The sequence below is a fragment of the Macadamia integrifolia genome, chromosome 11 (assembly GCF_013358625.1).
Source record: "Macadamia integrifolia cultivar HAES 741 chromosome 11, SCU_Mint_v3, whole genome shotgun sequence".
NCBI classification, from domain to species: Eukaryota; Viridiplantae; Streptophyta; class Magnoliopsida; order Proteales; family Proteaceae; genus Macadamia; species Macadamia integrifolia.
Window position 1 is genome coordinate 29,457,472 of NC_056567.1, and position 20,554 is coordinate 29,478,025.

General features: G+C 37.3%; 2 protein-coding genes across 3 annotated transcripts; both read left to right on the forward strand.

Moving 5' to 3' along the window:
- The first annotated feature begins 2,056 nt into the window (after positions 1 to 2,056).
- Positions 2,057 to 9,266, forward strand: LOC122093133 (sulfate transporter 1.3-like). Of its 2 annotated transcripts, none has more exons than XM_042663390.1 (14): positions 2,057 to 2,489; positions 4,495 to 4,880; positions 4,966 to 5,014; positions 5,123 to 5,330; positions 5,451 to 5,625; positions 5,762 to 5,827; positions 5,919 to 6,032; positions 6,161 to 6,277; positions 6,372 to 6,498; positions 6,948 to 7,234; positions 7,321 to 7,511; positions 7,958 to 8,043; positions 8,134 to 8,210; positions 8,706 to 9,266. In XM_042663390.1, the coding sequence occupies exons 2-14, from the start codon at positions 4,542 to 4,544 to the stop codon at positions 8,847 to 8,849; spliced, it is 1,980 nt and encodes a 659-aa protein (XP_042519324.1). In that variant the 5' UTR covers positions 2,057 to 2,489; positions 4,495 to 4,541; the 3' UTR covers positions 8,850 to 9,266. The 2 variants fall into 2 exon arrangements, with proteins under 2 accessions (XP_042519324.1, XP_042519325.1); XM_042663391.1 differs by lacking the exon at positions 2,057 to 2,489 and adding an exon at positions 4,054 to 4,212.
- Positions 9,267 to 14,581: 5,315 nt separating this feature from the next.
- LOC122092719 (crocetin glucosyltransferase 3-like) lies at positions 14,582 to 16,373 on the forward strand. Its single transcript, XM_042662961.1, has one exon. It carries the CDS (start codon positions 14,821 to 14,823, stop codon positions 16,312 to 16,314), a length of 1,494 nt encoding a protein of 497 aa, XP_042518895.1. The 5' UTR covers positions 14,582 to 14,820; the 3' UTR covers positions 16,315 to 16,373.
- The last annotated feature ends 4,181 nt before the right edge of the window (positions 16,374 to 20,554 follow it).

Consider the following 20,554-nt stretch of genomic DNA (forward strand, 5'->3'; position numbering starts at 1 on the left):
AAAATTGAGGACAAACTTCAGCACAACAGTTAGGTTGTTCTATTGTAACTTGATGATCGTAAGTTAAAACAAGAAGACAATCTCTCCACAAAAATTAAGAGACTACATGTATATGCGGTATTCCCCTCGCCAGACCTTGTAGTGGAAAGTTATAAATACAAGAAAAGAAATGTCAATACATAGGAAAAGTATAATATCGAATTTAAATCTTAAAAATGTGTCCAGTCTAGATAATTTCATAGATATTCAACAATTCACCTTTCCATTTTGTACAAAAACACGTGCCAAGAGTTGAATCTAATTTTTAGACTTGGTCGACCATAAAACCTCTTTTTGCCTTTTAAGTTAGGTGTAGACTTTCAATAGGAAATCGATCCACTATGGACTTAAAACCATAGAAATTATGTAGAAACATCAGGAGAAGTGGAAAACATTTATACACAGGTGTTGATTTTAGATGAATCATGAACCTAACCCCAATTTCTTTGAGGGTTCCTCTACAAATTCAAGAACCACTGAACCACGGATATCACCCCCCCGCCCCTCCCAAACCCCCATTCAGGGAACACAAGTGCCCACTTTCATGGACTAGCAAAAGTTCAAAACCATTTGCCGAGGGCCGGGGTAGCATTGATGAGTGCAGTAGCACTACTTGTTTATTTAATTTCTCATGGTGCCGGCGCCGCCGGCCGGTTTTCTATACATGGCCATATGTATGTACACAATCACTCTTCATCAACCCACCACTGCTTACACATTTCTCACTATGGGTGTCAAAATCACCACCACTGTCTACACATTTCTCACTAGTGGTGTTGAAATCATTTGTTGGACAGACCGGAACTAAACAAAAAAATATATATGATCGAATCAAAATCGAACTCTTATCGGTCGGTTTCATATAGGGTTTTCTTGTCGAACCAACCGAATGTACCCAGTTTAAGGAAATGAAGAAAAAAAAATCCTTGCATGTAACTAAAAAGTGTTAATATAAACCAAAATCATTTAGCGAAAACCAAATCATCTAAAAATGAACCATCAACAACAACAACATAGCTTTATCCAAACTAAATAGGATCGATCACATGAATTCTTGCTCTTCAATCAGTTGTATTTGAAAATCATACATGATACAAGGGCTGAGTTAAGCATGTCATTCTCCATCACCTTTTGGTTTTTATTTTAAAAAATACAACCTTGATTTGGTTTTAAACTGTTTATAAATTATCAAAACATCTAGACCATTTCCACCAAGCTTTCACATTTTGGTAAGTGCACTTAGGGTTAACGATATACATGCATATATACAATCAATAAAGATATTTAAAAACATGAAACTATTTATGAATATTAAACCATTGAAGGACTGTTTACTTCTTCAATTCTTAATTGCCTAATTATTGTCTAATTTTCTCTATGTGCGTGACACATGTACATTTTCTAAATCCAATGATTATCAAAATTTGAGAAATTTAAGGGGTTAAAATGAGTTTGAATTTTAAAAAAATTATACTACTGTTAAATTTTGAAAATATATAAGTGTCGCATGCACAAAGAGAATCAAATTCAATTGAAACCAACTTCAACTGAATCGATTTGATTTCAATTTGACCAATACTAGACCGAAAAAAGTTCAACCCGATCAAATAGGAATCAACCAACCGGCCTATTTACACCCTTAGCCTTGTCTTTCAGCCTTTCGCTATTACTCTTTACTTTTGAAACTTTGGAAATTTGGAATCATGCAAGTGGAAGCCTACGGTCACCGAGTATGTCGATGGGCGACGACAGCGAAACTAAAGGGCGCCCAAATCAAAAGTCTAACCGTGGCAGGCAGGACGGACCTGGCCACAATCATCGTTTCCAGGTCAAGGGTAACCCCCACCCCACCGCACCCCATCCCACGCCACTCCACCCAACCCAACCAGGCCACATGAATAGAAGGATAGCGACCGTTTGGTAAGGTTTGAAAGTCGTTATTCTTTTTTTCATTTTTATTTTTATTTTTATTTTTTTGACTGCCTCATTGACATTTCCGCACTGAAGATGGTCCCCGATTTTGTATTCTCCTATTTGGAAACCAATGAAAAATTATCGGAGTTTGAGTTGGGATTGGGAATGTGTGATTCGATTACTTTGATGGGTTTTCTGCACATCATGGAAAGAATTCAGCTTCACACGGACCACAACATCTCTGCAACAACATTCTGCTGTTCCAAAACCAAAACAGAGATCAGAAACACTCAACATAGTATTGATCACATCGTCACATTCTTTCTTGCTCTGATTCTATTGTTACCTTCCTTGTATTCATTACCCACATCGGTTTGGAGGTAAATGAACAATAGAAAAGGAAAAAAAAACAGAAAATGGAATAGATTCATCGAATCTGGACAGGTTTTGAGTTTGGGTTTGTGCTCTACTGTAGATTGTGTACCAGTAATCATTCCAGGAAGACGAGAACCGTCAAGAGTGGCGAACGGAAAAAGGTAAGATGGTGAAATTAGATCTCTTTGATCTTCTTCTTAGTTATTCATTACTATTAGTTCAAAAAGAAAAAGGGGGAAAAAGAACCGTTTCTCTTTCTTTGTACTTCTGTTGCTATTGGTTGTGTGCCTTTTCTACATTCCCTGCGATATGATGATTTCTGATTCTGCCTGCCACTATCCACTATCGATGGTTTTCATGCAAAGCTCTTACCTTTTTTTTTTTTTTTTTTGGCTGGAGGAGGTCAGCCTAGACGTCCATGTTGCATTGGACCTTTTCTTTTCTTGGTTTCCTCTCTTATGACATTGCAAACAAGCAACCCTGCAAGAATGATTTATACCCATATCCAGATATTCTGAGTTATTTTGGATTATTGATTTTATCAATATACTTTTATTTTTTGGTGGGTAACTGGGACACGGCTTACTTGTTATTAGTTTATTATGAAAAAGGTTCTCTCAGGCTATGGTGTTGGGCGGCTGGTTTTCTTTCTCTGTCCTTGACACACTCTACTCTTGTCTCTGTATTTTCAATCCATAGTGCACCCTTCTCATTGGTGGGTCATTCAGTGTCGAGAATCCTTCCCCAGAATAGCAAATGGGTTGTGAATGGATCTGTCCCCATAGGATATCTATGAAGTTTTCCAAAATCTAAACACTACCAAGTACCAAGAGGATTGACAAATTATACTATCGAAAAGGTGTATGTACAAGTATGAAATTTAGCAAGTGGCCAAGCCAAAATATTCTATTAGAATTGCCACATACCCAATGCATATAGCACAACTCTATGGACGGAACCATTCACAAAACCTTTGACCTTATTAACACGTTCCACGTTTGGTGGTTGAGTGAATCATAATAATATGTGTTTGATTAGATGAGCCAAGCTGTATTTAGCAGGATTTATATATACTTTGGGTGAAATTCGGATTGCTTCTATGGATCTTCTTTTTGGTTATCTTCTAATGGACTGTTTTGCATTTTAAAGAATTAGTAAGTGCTGGTGTGTTTATTATAATAAGCTGTTTGAAGTACTTACTGTTTATTCTAAGAGATTTTCCTTTCAATATAATACAAATTGTCAACCTTTTTGAGCTCCACAGAATTTAAAATGGTCACGCAATGGTCTTATTTTCATAATCATTAAAACTGCGCACAATTGCATGATCATATGGTTGGACTTTGTAATTTGCATTTCATTTCTGAAACCCAACTTCTTAACATGACAATTAAATTGATGGTTGAGAATGATCTTTAAGATGACATACCAGTTGCATCAGACCTTGCAAGTCAACACCTCCCCACAACCAATACCCTATCTACATATTTATTTAATTATGTAAGCTTGATAATATGACCTCCTATATCATCAATTGGGTTTTGTATAATGTATATTCAGTTAATCATCAGAGTTTTAAATTATTTTCTATCTTTAATTGTTTTGCCGTCTTGTATGTGGCTTGTTAAGCGTTCTAGGTACATTCCTAGTAGCTAGTGATGTGGGGGGAATTCCTTAAATTTGAGGAGTTTGACCTGGCAAGTTCATATGGATGTTACTTGGAAGTTGGAACCTATATAAGCATGTGGTCCTATGTAGCTCCTTGTGTGTTTTATAAGGCAGTTCATGTCTGTAGCATCTAACAAAGTATCATCATCTGTTCACTTTGACACTTAGTTTGGATTTATGACAGTTGGGGCAACAATTTCTATCCGCTGAATTCGGGTTCGATCTTTGCTCCTTTTTCTGTGATATTTGTAGTCTTGCGTTTGATATCATTTCGTCAAAGGGAACAACCAAGTCTCATAAACTCAAATATCACTTGGGTTCATGACTTTTTAGCAGTTAATGTAATGGTTATTCAAGCCATATTGAGCTAGTCTGCTCGTTGAAGATGATATGCACCTTCTTATTTTCACTGCAGTATCTCATTATTGTTACACAACAGAAATTGAATTAGTTGAATCATTTCTGATCCACGTTTTTCTGGTTTTTGCTGCTTTACAGGTGAATACTTTTGTCTGTGTTATACTTCATCAATACCTTCTGTTCCAATGGCTCACTCACCTGGGGAGCCGTCCGAAAAGAGGGAAATAGACATTGCAAGTCTACCTTCATCGCGCATTCATCCAGAGAACCTGCTGCCACATGTTCACAAGGTGGGCATGGCCCCGAGGCAGAAACTATTTAATGAATTCACAGAAATGGTGAAGGAAACATTTTTCCCAGATGATCCTCTCCGTGATTTTAAGGACCAACCTCAATCAAGAAAGATTGTTCTAGGCCTACAATCTGTTTTCCCAGTCTTACAATGGGGAAGGGGCTACAATTTAACTAAATTCAGAGGAGACCTCATTGCAGGACTTACCATTGCAAGCCTTTGTGTTCCTCAGGTAGATGAAATGCTCTAACATATATATGAACCGATTTGTGTCCGCAAATGAACAATCGTAACGCTTTTTTTAACTTTTAATATAGGACATTGGGTATGCAAAGCTTGCAAATCTTGATCCTCAATATGGGCTCTGTAAGTTTTTACATTACTGGTCAATACCTTACATTGGCTTATAAACCTGTAATAGATTTATGTGTTCTGTTTGTTTATTTATTTCTTTATGGTTGTGTATTGTTACAGACTCCAGCTTTGTTCCACCACTAATCTATGCCATCATGGGGAGCTCAAGAGATATTGCCATTGGACCGGTTGCTGTGGTTTCTATTTTGCTGGGCACTTTGCTCCAAAATGAGATCGATCCTGAAAAAAATGCAGCTGAATATCACAGGCTGGCATTCACAGCTACTTTCTTCGCTGGAATCACTCAAGCTGCACTTGGGTTTTTCAGGTTATGATTTAATATTGAGATAATTTGTAGTTTCTGGCTCCTCTCATTGCATCCTGTACCTGATATTTTAACGGTGAAAGGTATTGAACAATACTAATATGGTTCTTATGTTGTGTTTAGATTGGGATTCTTGATTGACTTCCTATCTCATGCTGCCATTGTTGGGTTTATGGGAGGTGCTGCAATTACAATTGCACTTCAACAGCTTAAAGGTTTTCTTGGCATAAAGCAGTTCACCAAAAAGACTGACATTGTTTCAGTTATGCACTCAGTATGGGGTTCAGTACACCATGGGGTACGCAATCTCTCACCCTTCCATTCTTTAATGGATTAGCTGAAGTAACAGGTGCAAGCATATAGTTTGACCTACTGTATTGTCCAATTGATCCATAGTTCAAATTAAAGTAACAAAGTTTTACTACATCTTGCAGTGGAATTGGCAGACTATACTCATAGGGGCATCATTCTTGGCTTTCCTTCTATTCGCCAAGTACATCGTAAGAGTCCCAATTCATGCACCTTTATTTACCTGGATTTCATAGGGTTAAAAGTCCTTGTTTGACCCTTACATGGTTTGATGGAAAACAGGGAAAGAAGAATAAGAAATTATTCTGGGTATCCGCAATTGCACCATTGATCTCTGTTATTTTATCCACCTTTTTTGTTTATATCACCCGTGCAGATAAGAAGGGTGTCCAAATTGTAAGTACTAAGTTCTGTCCCACTCTCCCCACCACACCTCCGCCCCCCCCCCCCCCCCCAAAAAAAAATCCCTGAATTTTGGATGGAAACCAACTTCTGTAAACTAATACTTTCGGTAACATATGAAGGTGAAACATATAAAAAAAGGTATAAATCCGTCATCGGCGAATGAAATTTATTTCAGTGGAAAGTATGTGGGGACTGGTTTTAGGATCGGCGTTGTGGCTGGAATGGTAGCATTAACGGTAAGCTAATTTTGTGGCCCATCTTTCAGTTTTTCCAGAGAAGTTTAATGATCAACTCTCCTGCATCTAAAGACAACTCCTATGGATTTTCTAGGAAGCTTCAGCGATTGGGAGAACATTTGCATCCATGAAGGACTATCAACTAGATGGAAACAAAGAGATGGTGGCACTGGGACTGATGAATGTTGTTGGTTCGATGACTTCTTGTTATGTGACCACAGGTACGAAAAGAATTTAAAAAAGAAAAACCTTGCCACAAAATTGTTCTACCATAAGTTGTGAGGGAAAATGTCCCATAACAAAGTTATATAGTGAGATTAATGGTCCTTGTATGGTAGACGGCAGAATGCTGGTAAGGAATGATCTATGCATGACGTGTATGCAACTGCAAGGGAGTTAGACCTAGAAGCATTCCAAAAAGAGGTTCAATCAGATTGACTGTAATGGTGTAACCATCAGTGAATCAAAATTCTGCAGAGGTCAGGATAGGAAAAAATATGGTCCTTAAAAATATCACAGCAGGACGGCTATGATCACCTACAGAGTCAAATTTTTGCATAATAGAAATACCATGAGAAAACCTGGATGTATAAGAATTATATAGCACTTCAGTTTGTTGAAGCCAAATGTTTCTGTCTGTGGAAGTAATGACCTTTTTCTGCCCTTGCAGGTTCTTTCTCTCGCTCGGCTGTGAACTACATGGCCGGCTGCCATACTACTGTCTCTAACATTGTGATGTCCTTGGTTGTTTTACTAACCTTAGAACTGATCACACCCCTCTTTAAGTACACCCCAAATGCCATTCTTGCTTCTATCATTATCAATGCTGTGATCGGCCTGATTGACATTGAAGCAGCATTGCTTATATGGAAGATTGATAAATTTGACTTTATTGCTTGCATGGGAGCGTTCTTTGGTGTTGTGTTTCATTCTGTTGAGATTGGACTCTTGATTGCGGTAAGGAATAGAATTTATAGCCTCTCAAAACTTTGAGATTATCTGTCTATTTGCATCAACTCAAAGCTGTCTCCTGTTTATGACAGGTCTGCATATCCTTTGCTAAAATTCTCCTACAAGTGACAAGGCCACGGACTGCAATACTTGGAAACATTCCCAGAACAGCAGTCTACAGGAATGTCCAACAATACCCAGAGGCAACCAAGACCCCTGGGACTCTGATTGTGAGAGTTGATTCAGCAATATACTTTTCCAACTCCAACTATATTAAGGAAAGGTAAGGATGATCTTTAGAGTCATTCTTCATCTTGATGCGCTTGCCTCTCTGATTATCTAATGAATTTTCGTGGGATCTTTTTTCCCTAAGAAATAATTCACTTTTCAGAGTATTACTTCTAGGAGAACGTTTTTCACTACCCCTCTCTCTTCATCCAAGATTGTGAGACCTTATGATTGGACTCCTGGACAGTGAGTTCAATCACTGAACTCCTGCCCCCTATCATTTGTTGTTGATATACCTTCCCCAATCCAATCGAAGGGTCAGATGAGATGGAATGAGTTTCCATGACTCCTTATTCTATCTTCATGACAAATGTTGGGGCACTCCTATTCAATCTTATCAACCACATTCTCTCTTTGTTAGTAGTTAAAGCTGCTTTATGTAGTCCAATTTCTGACAGAAACATGAAAAGAAGAAGCATACTCAAAACCCCTTTCTTGCAGGATCTTGAGATGGTTAACAGATGAGGAGAAGCAATTGAAAGAAAATGATCTACCAAGAATCCAGTTCTTGATCATCGAAATGTCACGTAAGCAATCACTGCCTCGTTCTGTTACACTTTCTTTCTCTGGTATGAGGCATGTTGGATCTTATTTTTCAAAACTTGTATAAATTGCAGCTGTTACCGATATCGACACTAGTGGCATCCATGCCTTGGAAGAGTTATACAGTTGTCTCCAAAAGAGAAGTGTTCAAGTAAGCAACATAAATAATCCTTCCTACATAACTACTCCATTCACTGCCATTGCATCATTGAATGAAGCATCCTAAGATACATTCTTCCATCCTCAGGCTCCTGATTAGGCTCTAATAGGCTCTTATCTGTTCTGAGGCTACCAAGGAACTTGACTCCCTAAACGTTTCCTTAAATCTCACCCATACTCATGAATAGGAAAGTGATGGAAACCAACAACTATTTATCAAAGCGGGAAGTCCTTTTCGAAGGCAAAAATTCGATAATGAAGTGGAAGATATTCTTCCACTAAATACTTAAAGCTAAACCCAACATAGATTAAAGCAACTACAAATAAGAGCTTCTGTCTGAGTGCTTGGAACACAATTACAGAAATGGCATTGGTGGTTGGAGTTTATAATGTATTAGATATAGATTGGAAATCATATATATTTTGAAAGATCTGTTAGAAATGGAACTGGAAAGCACCTGATTGATACCAATGTTGTTATTGCCAGCTTTTCATAGCAAATCCTGGGCCAGTTGTGATAGACAAGCTTCATTCATCAAAGTTTACAGAGTTGATCGGCGACGACCATATCTTCCTTACAGTAGCAGATGCCGTGATGAGATGTGCTCCAAGGATGTTAGAAGAAGCGTGATGGGAAGATTTTGACCAATGATGCCTACCTCAGCTTTACTCTTCACTTCAGCCATATATATATATATATATATTTATATATAAAGTGTTATATATGTGAAATAAGTGACGAAGAGACGGAAGGTGTTTGGGGGCGGGGTGTGGTTCTTTCACCTTCGTAAAAATAGAAATAATTTGTAGCAGTAGGACTACTTAGAGAAGAGATTGAAACCTTCCCTGCCTGTTCCCACTGATTGGGCTCTCTCTCTCTCTCTCTGCACTAGTCTGCTAGTAAGCTTTTTCTGTTGCTTTTGAAAGAAGATGAATCAGAGAAGAGTTGCCTGTTGCTTTTTCTCCTTTTTTATTGACTCATCCATTTCAATATATCACATAATGTACTTACCCTAATCCCCCACTTTAGGGAGAGGCCGTTTTCTAACTTGGACCCGCGATCACTAGATCATAATGTAACAATCTTATTCTTGTGTCAAGGTTTACAACTGTGCCTAGAGATAAGAGCACGTGAAATTACTAACCCAATTCTTGTGAAATAAAAAATTTCATCCATGTTGATGTCCAGTTGCACTCTTATTGGCCCCTATGCTAGCGCAAGGGTCGCTCTATCTAGCATCGATCTCTTGCACTATTAAAGTTTGCTTTATAACTGTCCTATAGAATTTTTCTTAGAGTTTTAGTGAGATACACTTATCAAATAGCACTGTTTACTTTCTAATCCTAAATTCCTAATATATCCTTTTCTAATCATGTATGTTATATTTTTTTTTTTTTCTATTTCTTCTTTATTTAATTATGACTGAATAAAAAAAAACTATTAGTTTTAAATTAAATACTTTCCTAATTTTTTCCCTTCGCTCTCCTTTTATATTATATGCTTCCCTTGAAAGCAACCAAACATGACCACCATGAACTTCTAAGAATCCAAAGAGGCAAAGAATTAATACCTTCCACAGCAATAGAGTATTGTAGGTATAAATAACTCCCCGATTAAATCAAGTAAAAAAGATTTTTTGTTCAACCCTAATGATTAATCTTTGGAATCCCTCTCCCACTTACTAGAGTTGAGGAAAGAGTTTTTCATGATACCAGTGCTGAAAAGAACGTGTACACCACACCGATGGTGATGTAAAGAATGATATTATCCATGTGGGATTTATATATTAAAAAAAAAAAAAAATCGTTACATTATCGAGGCCACCACCATACTGGTGGTGGTTTCTAATGTTCTTCCTTGCTCTATTGATTGCAATAGCAGTATAAGGGATACTTTAGCCTCCGCCAACCCCTGCCCAAAAAAAAAAAAAAAAGGCTCCTTTGAGAGAGAGGTTATGACGCTAAGTCTGATAAATATAACCTAAGAAAGTAGGTAGATACATTCAGATTGCTAGAGTGAGATTCAAACAAATTGCATTTGCAATAAAATATACAAAAGACCCAATAATTAAAGTGCACTCCATATCATGATATTAAAAAACTCGGAAGGAAGAGGAATTAAAAAAGGTTTAAATGCTTTTGCATGACCCACAAGAAGGGTCTTCTTTATAGCCACATTATTTTTTTGGTAGAACTTATCCCTACCTTATTGTATCGTCAAGGATCATGACGTGACAATTTTCTGGCCATTGAAAAAATAAATTATACACGATATGGATTAGTCTTATGTCAAATTGTAGAACTTAATTTAATCATATGTTCTCTCATTAGTTTGCATCAACATGTGTTTGTGGATGTCTATACACGTCTATGGTATTTCAACCATTATTTATATAGTCTCTTATAATCTTAATTTTTCAAAGCTTGAGTTTGTCACTTGGAAAACCCCATTTGTGTTTGAATTATTTTTTTAATATGTGAGCTGAAAGACTTTGGGGTTTTCCTATCCATAAAATTTAAGTCATTTGGAAACTACCAAACGATAGATATTTGGGCCATCCAAGAGAGAGAGTTTTCTTATTTTGGCAATATAGGATTCACACTACTATTAGAAAAAGGTGGACTTCTAAACTCTCAACTCAATTATTCTTGTGTATCTAGTTCTAACTCCCAAAGTCTTGAGGCCGAGTAAACGATTCTTATGATAAAGAAAGGAAACCATGGTAACTTCATCATCTTTCTTGTTAAGAACACGCAATCAGAATGACAAACATTGACTAGCTTATTAAGACAGTTTAAATATCTATCCTGTGGTTAATCATATGAAGTTCAAATTTTTTGGAAAATCTATAGTTCCCAATTCACATGTTAAATTTTAGAATAAACAAAGTTAGCCAAGTAACAAAATAGAGGTTTAATAATTCAAGACCATGAGAGAATGTTAAGGTAGTTGCAGTACCATAGGGACATGCATAGACATACATAACGATACATGTCGAAACACGGTAAAATTTTACAAGTGGCTAACTTATACTATGTACTATTTATCCAACAACCAAAAGTGTCATATCATCATTCCATAGGGCACAACTCAAATGAGTTTTTCCATCTTGAAAATAAATGAGGGTGTTTCCTGCCTACCTAACAGTACAATTGTAGGAGGTAGAGAGTCATTTCATAGAGAGAGAGAGAGCATCAACCCTAGGCACGAAACATTCTCCCTTAAAACAATTAGATAAGATTTAAAAAAAAAAAAATTATGTTGTAGGGTTTGAATGCCATCTCAAATGGTCAGGTTGTTTATGCTTTTTCTCTTGCTTTATATATATATATATATATATATTATATTTTTTTAGATTTAGCTTTTATTCTACTTTATTATCTTCATATTAATTTTTATTATTTATTATATTAAAAGCATAAGAAAAATATATTTCTTGCTAAGCTTGGGAGACACCCAAAGCTCAAATAGAATACCCAAATGCTCTTTAGATATGTACACCAAGGATAACCTGATAATATTATCTTAGATAAATTCAATAAATAATTTTAAATTTTTTTATTAGTCATTCATATTTTTCTTTTTTGCTTTTTGGCAAGTAATAATAAAGTAACTAGAAAGAGAATTGCTAAACCAACTTGACAATCTCCTGCTATATATAAAACGTCTGTGGAGTACTGTAACAGATAGGATAACCAACTAACTTTAGAGTGATTGTATTAGAAAGATCATATATATATATTTAGAGAAGTAATTAATGAAACTATAAAAATGGCAATTAATTACCTGATTATTCCAATCTTCTTTGTGAATTCTGAGCTGTTGAACAAACTTAAAGCATCCAAGTTGACAGATCTTCTTTATTACTTCAAAAAGGTAAGAAGAGCAGAAGAAGATTCATTCTCCTTACTTCTCTTTCATGGAAACAGAAGCTTCTTGAAGACTTGAACACTACAACCCAAAACCATGAGGAGATAAAGAGTGTCTATCTATCCATCTTTTAACTTCTTGATCAAATTTGAAACTGAGATAAGATGGAGAATGGAGATAGAGATAAGAAGAACCTGGTGTGAGTTGATGCTTTACTGGCTTTATCAGTCAAATGAAGACAAGAAGCAATTATGGAAGACCATAAATCTTATCAGTCTAATGGTGAGCACATGTCACACTAAAGTCATCAAATCTCTCTCTCTCTCTCTCGCATGGATCAGAGTCCAGATTGGGGAAAATTGAGGATTTGTTGAGAACATGACCCACTTGTTTGTAACTTGTGATAGGACATAGAGATAAACATGTATCGTGAGTTGATGAATACAATGAACAAAAGTGGGCAGATACATTCAGGTATTTTAATAGTTGAAATCCCAGAAGGATTGCAGTCGTTGCACGTTGCAACTTGATATCACTTTGTTGGGGAAGTATTTCTTGTGTGGGAGGACAGTTTCTACGCGTGTACAAGGGCCAATTGAAGTGCATAAGGAATACGGGGTCATTCACACGGGGTGTTTCAGTGAAAGTTAAATGGTTCTCATTTAACCCCGTTATGACCTAGTCTATACGATTATGGGGCCAGTCTGGGCCTGCGGGACTAGTCAGGCCGAAGGCTTAGATGCCCCATTGTTAGTAAAAAAAAAAAAGTGCATTAGAAACACTTATAGATGGGTCATTTTTTTTCCTTTCATGGGATTGGTCGATCATTTCTCCCAATGTGCTGATATGCAAGGTCACACTCCCTCACTGAAAACATTTTTTTTCTATTTTGTGACATGGTTCACCAACATTTTCTACAATGGGTGACATAGACAGGTGTTAAAGGCAGTGTGGCCTTTACACCAGCATGAAGGGAAAACATGACTTAAAGAAAAATCAGATTGAATTGATCAATATCGGTTGGATTGGAATGATATTGGCCTTGATTGATCTTTGATATATCCTAATACGCTGGTATAATCCAAAGATAAAAACATACTAAAAATTTTGATTTTTATAAAAGGAGAGATAATTCTATCCGCGATATATATATTCCGATCAAGATTGATTCAAAACCATATCAAAATGGCATCAGTCTTGATCAATTCCGAGTTTTAGAATGTTGATTGGTATTGATGATTGATCACGTTCCAATATGGATCAGAACGTATCAGGTTTGAATTGACAAAAATTTCAGAAAATAACACCCCTTTTTTATCGATACCACATATATGTATGTATCGGCTAGTCCTTGATAAAATGAATCACCTCGGAGCAATTGGATTCAACGAGAATTTTGGGGAAGTTGCCTTTCATTGCCTCCAACAATCCCAATCTGATCGCTAGAGCTTCACTTATGGTAACATCAGCAAAGAGGGTTGGGTCGGACACAGCAAATATTTGAGATTCACCGAAGACATTCAATATTCTAGAAATCCAATCATACTACCAAATCACCTTGAGTTGTGAGATTCTCTCTTCATCTGGTTGATAGTTTCTCTTAGAACAGCTCGATGGGAAGGTATGTAAAAGCATAATTGGTCCACACAACACCCTAGTCTTTTTCCACCCATAGCAAATCACCAATCCTGGCATTTCTTACTCCTAAATATTAGGTTATTTTTCCCAATAAAAATTAAAAAACCACTTTCTTGCTTCCTCTTCTTTTTTTTTTTTTTTCAACTTAATAGGGTTAAGAAACCTCTTTTGCATATTTGAATGCCATCTCAAATGTTTTAATCAAAAAATAAATAAAAAAATAAATGGGATTGATTGCAAGGATTCTATTTTAACCTTCTATCCTAATTAAAATCATGCTTCTAGCCAATCCAAAAGTGTCTTTTCTTACCATTTTTTTTTTTTTTGGGTCTACCCTTTGATTGTCCTTCAGTTCTTTTTTCTAGTTTACATCAGACCACTCCATTTTACTAATGCCCTCAAGGGCCTCTCCTACAAACACCCATGACACTTTTTTTTTTAATTTACTTTTCATAAGACCCATTTCTAGATTTTGTTGATTATTTTTTCTATTATTTTATTCATTCATCTAAATATATCTTTGGAGATTTTCTTTTTTTTTCTTAATCACTAACTTGTATCTCCATATAATATTATTGGCTTTATAGCTGTCTTATAGAATTGTCCATTGAGTTTGGATGAGATTCCCTTATCACAAAACACTTAAAAAAAGCACCTTTCCACTTAACCTACCATGTTCTAATCCTAATATATCTGTCATCATCTTATAAATTATAATTTCTCCTATTTTTTTAATTATAATTAAATAATTATTATTTACAAAAAAAAAAGGATGATTGGTTTGTGATATTTTAGATTTCCTAACATGGCTACCATTAACATCTATGAGTCCAACAAGTTTACCATAAATAGCAATAGAGTATTGTAAGCATAGTTCCTCACCGATCAAATCTAATGACAAAGAATTCAGTTCAACCCCCTCAAACTTTTTAATCCCATTAGCTCCATATTGTTATCCCCACACCCTTGCATGGTGTGAGTTTGTTGCAGCAGGGCTTCATATATGGGAGAGAGAGAGAGAGAGAGAGAGAGAGAGAGAGAGAGAGAGAGAGCTGTTTGAGCAACTCAAAACAACTCAGTTTCAGAAGAAACAATGGAGAACACTTCAGCAAAGACCCATATAGTGATGCTCCCATTCATGGCTCGGGGCCACATGATTCCTTTCTTAGCACTCGCAAAGAAAATCGAAGAACGAACCCATTTCACCATCACCATTGTCTCCACTCCTCTCAACATCCAACACCTCAGAGCCACCACATCCAGAGCATCTCCCTCAACTATCAACTTCGCGGAGCTTCCCTTCTGCAGCTCTGACAATGGCCTCCCACCCAATTCCGAAAACACAGACTCTCTACACTATTCCCACATCATCACCCTCCTCAATGCCTCACAGACCCTCCAACCTTCTTTCCACCATCTCATCTCCAATATGTTCCAACAAGAAGGCCGCACACCTCTCTGCATCATCTCTGATGTCTTCATGAGTTGGTCTGTAAACGTTGCCAGAAGCTTTGATATGCCTCATTTTACTTTCACCACCTGCGGAGCTTTTGGAACCGCTGCCTATTTGTCTATATGGTTGAACCTCCCTCACCGCAACATCACCTCTGATGAATTCTCAGTCCCGGGCTTCCCTGAAACTCGCAAGTTTCATCGATCACATCTTCATCCGGGTCTGAGAAACACAGATGGTTCTGATATCTTGTCTAGATTAAACCAGAAACTGTTTTTGCTTTCTTTTCAATCTAATGGGATGCTTTGTAACACCGTAGAAGAGATTGAACCTATGGGGATTGATGTATTGAGAAAGAACACTGGACTCCCTGTTTGGACTATTGGGCCTCTCCTTCCTCTGTCACTGCTCAATCGTTCCTCTTCTTCATCGTCATCATCTGCTTTGAGTGAGTCCTTCTCACGTTCAGGAAAGCAACCAGGAATCTCTGCGGAAAACTGCGTCAATTGGTTGAATTCTCATCCACCAAATTCAGTTCTGTACATCTCATTTGGGTCTCAGAACACAATCAGCTCTACCCAAATGATGGAACTTGCAATGGGCTTGGAGCTTAGTGGGAAGCCGTTCATCTGGGTCGTGAGGCCTCCGACTGGGTTCGACATTGAAGCTGAGTTCAGAGCAGAGTGGTTGCCAGAAGGGTTCGAAGAGCGAGTGAGAAATAGAAATCAAGGTATGGTGGTGCATAGATGGGCACCTCAGTTGGAGATTCTGTCACATGGATCGACTGGAGCTTTTTTGAGTCATTGTGGATGGAATTCGACCTTGGAGAGCTTGAGCCAAGGGGTTCCCATTATAGGGTGGCCAATAGCAGGGGAACAAGCTTATAATTCAAAGATGATGGAAGAAGAGATGGGTGTGTGTGTGGTTCTGAATAGGGGAGTGGAGAGTTTGGTTGGGATAGAAGAGGTGGAGAGGGTTGTCAAGATGGTGATGAGCAAGGAAGGAAAAGGGAAGGAGATGAAGAGGAAAGCTATGGAGATTGCAGAAAAGATCAGGGATTCAGTGAGAGAAGATGGAGATCAGAGGGGGTCTTCTCTCAAGGTACTTGATGGTTTTCTTGAGACTATTGTCTGAGTTGAGTTTTTTTCTAAATTCTAGACAGAATGTAATTAACATAAAGCACACTTCTATTTACATCATATCCGCCATAGATATTGATTGGTTTTTTTTATCTTTGTCGCTTTGGTTACATCTTTAACCCTTAATACATTTTATTTTTTTTTGCTAACGACGGGTATTTAGGCCTTCGGTTTAACTAGTTCTGCGGGTCTATACTGACCCCGCAATCATATGGATCAGGTCCTACCGGGGTTGAATGATAACAATTAAACTTTCACTGAAAGTAGTGTAGAGTACTAAACACCAGTGTGAGTGGCCCAAGGTGTGCCTAATAAGAGTCGAATTTAAGATGTCCGAATTTACAGTTTATACCAAGTTTGTTGCTCATCAACTGCGAAACCTTTAATACATATTCATTGTTTGATTTTAAACAAAATATTGGGTAGATTTAATTATGTTCCATTTCGACGTTTATTGGTACTGCTGTCCAATGCCATTGTTTCAAAAAGTTTTTCTTCTCTTGCAAAAACGACTAACGATCTCCTTCTCGTCACTCTAGATTGTGTCGAGTTGAGTTGATTGTAGTAGATTGACCGATTGAGATCTTCTATGTATTAGAATTCCTTGCTTATGTAGCCTTCAAAAGCATTTGTAAAGCGGGTAGTTTCATTCTGTGTACTTTGATGACTGAAGTGGACTTTTGGAAGGATTTAAATTTGTTTCTACCATGATGACATGCTCCATGTCTATCTAAAGATCCATCATAGACAGTGCTGGACTCACTGGGCATATCAAGCAGGGGAAAGAGATTTCTAAGGGTATTTTGCTTACCCAAAAAAATAATAATAAATAAAAATATTTTAAGGGTATTTTACATTAGGGATAATGTTCTCTGTCTGATAGCGGACCATAAACTAGTCCTATTTTTTGTCTCTCTTTGTTTTCTTATGAAATGACATCTTTACCCCTGAGAAATAGAGACCCAAGGAACATTGACTTGCATTATACTCGAGATCAGATAACTCAATACCTTTATATTAATACATGGCACAGTAAAGATTATTGTGGAAATGCCATTAGATACATTTCCTTCCCTTTACACAATTTCGACAAGATAAGTTTAGATGGGTGAATTGGGTGTCTAAAGCCTTCTTTGTCTTTCATTGATTTGAACATGACTTCATGGACAAACCGGTTTGAATAGAATTATATATGTTTCCTATGTGTTTTAGACCTTAATCTAGGCAACAGTTTGTTGCTTGCAAATCCTTTCCTTTTTTTATTTATTGATTAATTTATAGTGCCACCCCCTGGAGAATGCCAATATTAGAGGGATATCCCCTCTATTTCATCAAATTAGACTCAGACCTCTTACACTGTTAAGTCAAGAGATAAAATGATGGTTATACCCTTTTCACTAAAACACATTTTAACACATTTATCACTAGCCTGAATCCTATCAACCAAATCTTTCCATGGAAACAAACCCAAATTACCTTTATCCAGCTCCTCCACCTCCAATTCATCCATTTCTAACTTATCCTCTGATCTGTAAGGGTTCTCTCTCAGAAGTGATTTGAGTTTGTCAAGCTTCGGAGCAACCTCAACTAGCTCCATGTTTCCAGGTGCCACTTTTAAGACAGACCCAACAACTGCCTCCTTCTCATTATCAGAATTTGCATTCAAAATAGAGGAATTGGTTGGGGGAATGAGGAATACACCATTGGAGTTTCCAACGAACTTGATAGCGTAAGTCTTTGAAGGAGTACAGAGAACGGCTTCTTTATCAAGCTTCCCTCGAAAGGTGATCACCCTACAAGGAAGAATCATTTAATTAGATTTCTTACGATGAATTGGATCTGTTGGTGTACGATGTCTTGTATTCCGTCGCAGTTTAATCCAGGGAGTACTGGTGCACGCCTCGACAGGCAGGTGTGGGGGGGTGCAGCCCCCCTGCTCGAATTTTTTATTTGAGGGCAATTGTGTATTTTTCAGATTAGAGTTTTTCACAATATATTTGTAGCGAGGGTTTCTTTCTCTGTAATGCAAGCAATACTGAGAGGTGTGAGGACGATCATTGTAACCCTATTCTCCATTGATAGTGAAACAGAATTTCATTTCACCGGGGACATAGGAAACCTTGCCGAACCTCGTAAAATCTGTGTGCATTGTTTGTTTTGTTTTTTCATTATCTTCTGTATCGTTTTAGGGTTGCGTTTCTACAAATTGGTATCAGAGCTATAGCTTTTCGTTTTCTAGGGTTTACTATCATAATGGCAGGGAAGGGATCGAATGTCAAGTATGATATTAAGTGGTTCAATGGGAAGAACAATTTCACCATCTGGCGTCAAAGGATGAAGGATCTTCTGATACAATAGGGTTTAGCAAAAACGTTGTTGGAGAAGTCGAAGAAACCTAAAAAAATTACTGATGAAGATTAGGAAGAGATGGAGGAAAAGGCAGTAAGTGTTATTCGATTGAATCTCTCTGATGATGCCCTACAATATGTTGTGGGTATCGAATCTGCACCGCAATTATGGATGAAACTTGAAAGCATCTACATGACGAAGTCTTTAACGAATAAGTTGTTTGTGAAGAAGTAATTGAATTCTCTACAGATGGAAGAAGGTACATATTTATTAGAGCATCTTAACATATTCAATCAGATCGTCAGTAAACTTGCAAACCTGGAGGTTAAGATCGAGGATGAAGACAATGCATTACTATTGTTATCTTCGCTCCCCGAATCATATGATCACCTGGTAACGACTATCTTGAACGGGAAGGTGACCCTTGAGATGGATGAAGTCGCGGCTATCCTCATGTCCAATGATACAAGGAAGAAGGCTAGTAGTATGAAATCTCAAGGAGAATGTCTTTTTGGAAGTGACAAGGAACAGAAAATATAGAGATCAAATCAGAAGAGATCTGGAAAGAGTCGATTGAAATCAAAAGGGACAAAGATAAAGGTCTATTATTACTATTACAGGAAGAAAGGTCATCTGAAGAGAGAGTGCTTGAAGAGAAAGGCAGACTTGAAGAAGAAAGGTGTAGATAAAGCATCTGAGGAAGCTAGCATGGCTGTCAGTTCAGATGGAGATGATGGAGATGTATTCTCTATATCATCAGGTAAGAATCAACCTTCTGATTCTTGGATTTTAGGTTCTGGATATTCATATCACATATGTCCACATAAGGATTGATTTGACACATATCAACCATATAATGGTGGGTCTGTCCTAATGGGGAATGATGTTGTATACAAAACCATTGGGATAGGCACTATCAAAATCAATATGTTTGATGGGATAGTAAGAACTTTAGCAGATGTGAGATATGTACCAGAATTAAGGAAAAACTTAGTAGCTTTGGGGGCACTTGACACAAATGGCTACAAGTACATAGCAGAATATGGAGTTCTCAAAGTTATTAAGGGTGTTATGATTGTCATGAAGGGACAACTAACAAGAAACCTATACAGACTCATAGGGAGCACTGTTACAGGTGGAGGCGTGGAGCATCTGTGACTACAGATGCAGGATCTGATACAGATGATGCCTATCTATGGCATATGCGATTAGGGCATATGGGAGAAAGAGGATTGATGGAGCTTCATAAAAGAAAACTGTTGAAGAGAGTGAAAACTTATAAACTGAACTTCTGTAAGTATTGTGTGTTCAGAAAACAGTGCAAGGTTAGTTTCAAAACTGCAAAACATAAGAGTAAAGGGGTGCTTGATTATGTACACAGTGATGTATGGGTTCCTTCAACAACCAAATCTAAAGGTGGGGTAGAATACTTCGTGACCTTTGTTGATGATTACTCAAGAAAAGTCTAGATCTACTTCATGAAGCATAAAAGTGAGGTGTTCACTAAATTTAAGGAATGAAAGGCTGAGATAGAAAAGAAAACAGGAAAGAAAATTAAGTACTTGAGAACAGATAATGGAGAGGAGTACATATACAAGTCATTTCTAGAATTGTGTAAAGTTGAAGGGATTACACGCCACTTTATGGTTCCAAAGACGCCACAGAAAAATAGTGTAGCTGAAGGGATGAACAGAACACTTATAGAAAGAGCTCAGAGTATGAGGCTGACTGCAGGGTTGAGCAAGAGATTTTGGACAAAAGCAGTGAACATGGCATGTTTCCTCATCAACAGGTCTCCATCAAAGGCGATTGATTGTAAAATTCTCGAAGAAGTATGGACAAAAAAATTATTTTATTATAAAAATCTTTGGTTGTCCAGCCTATGC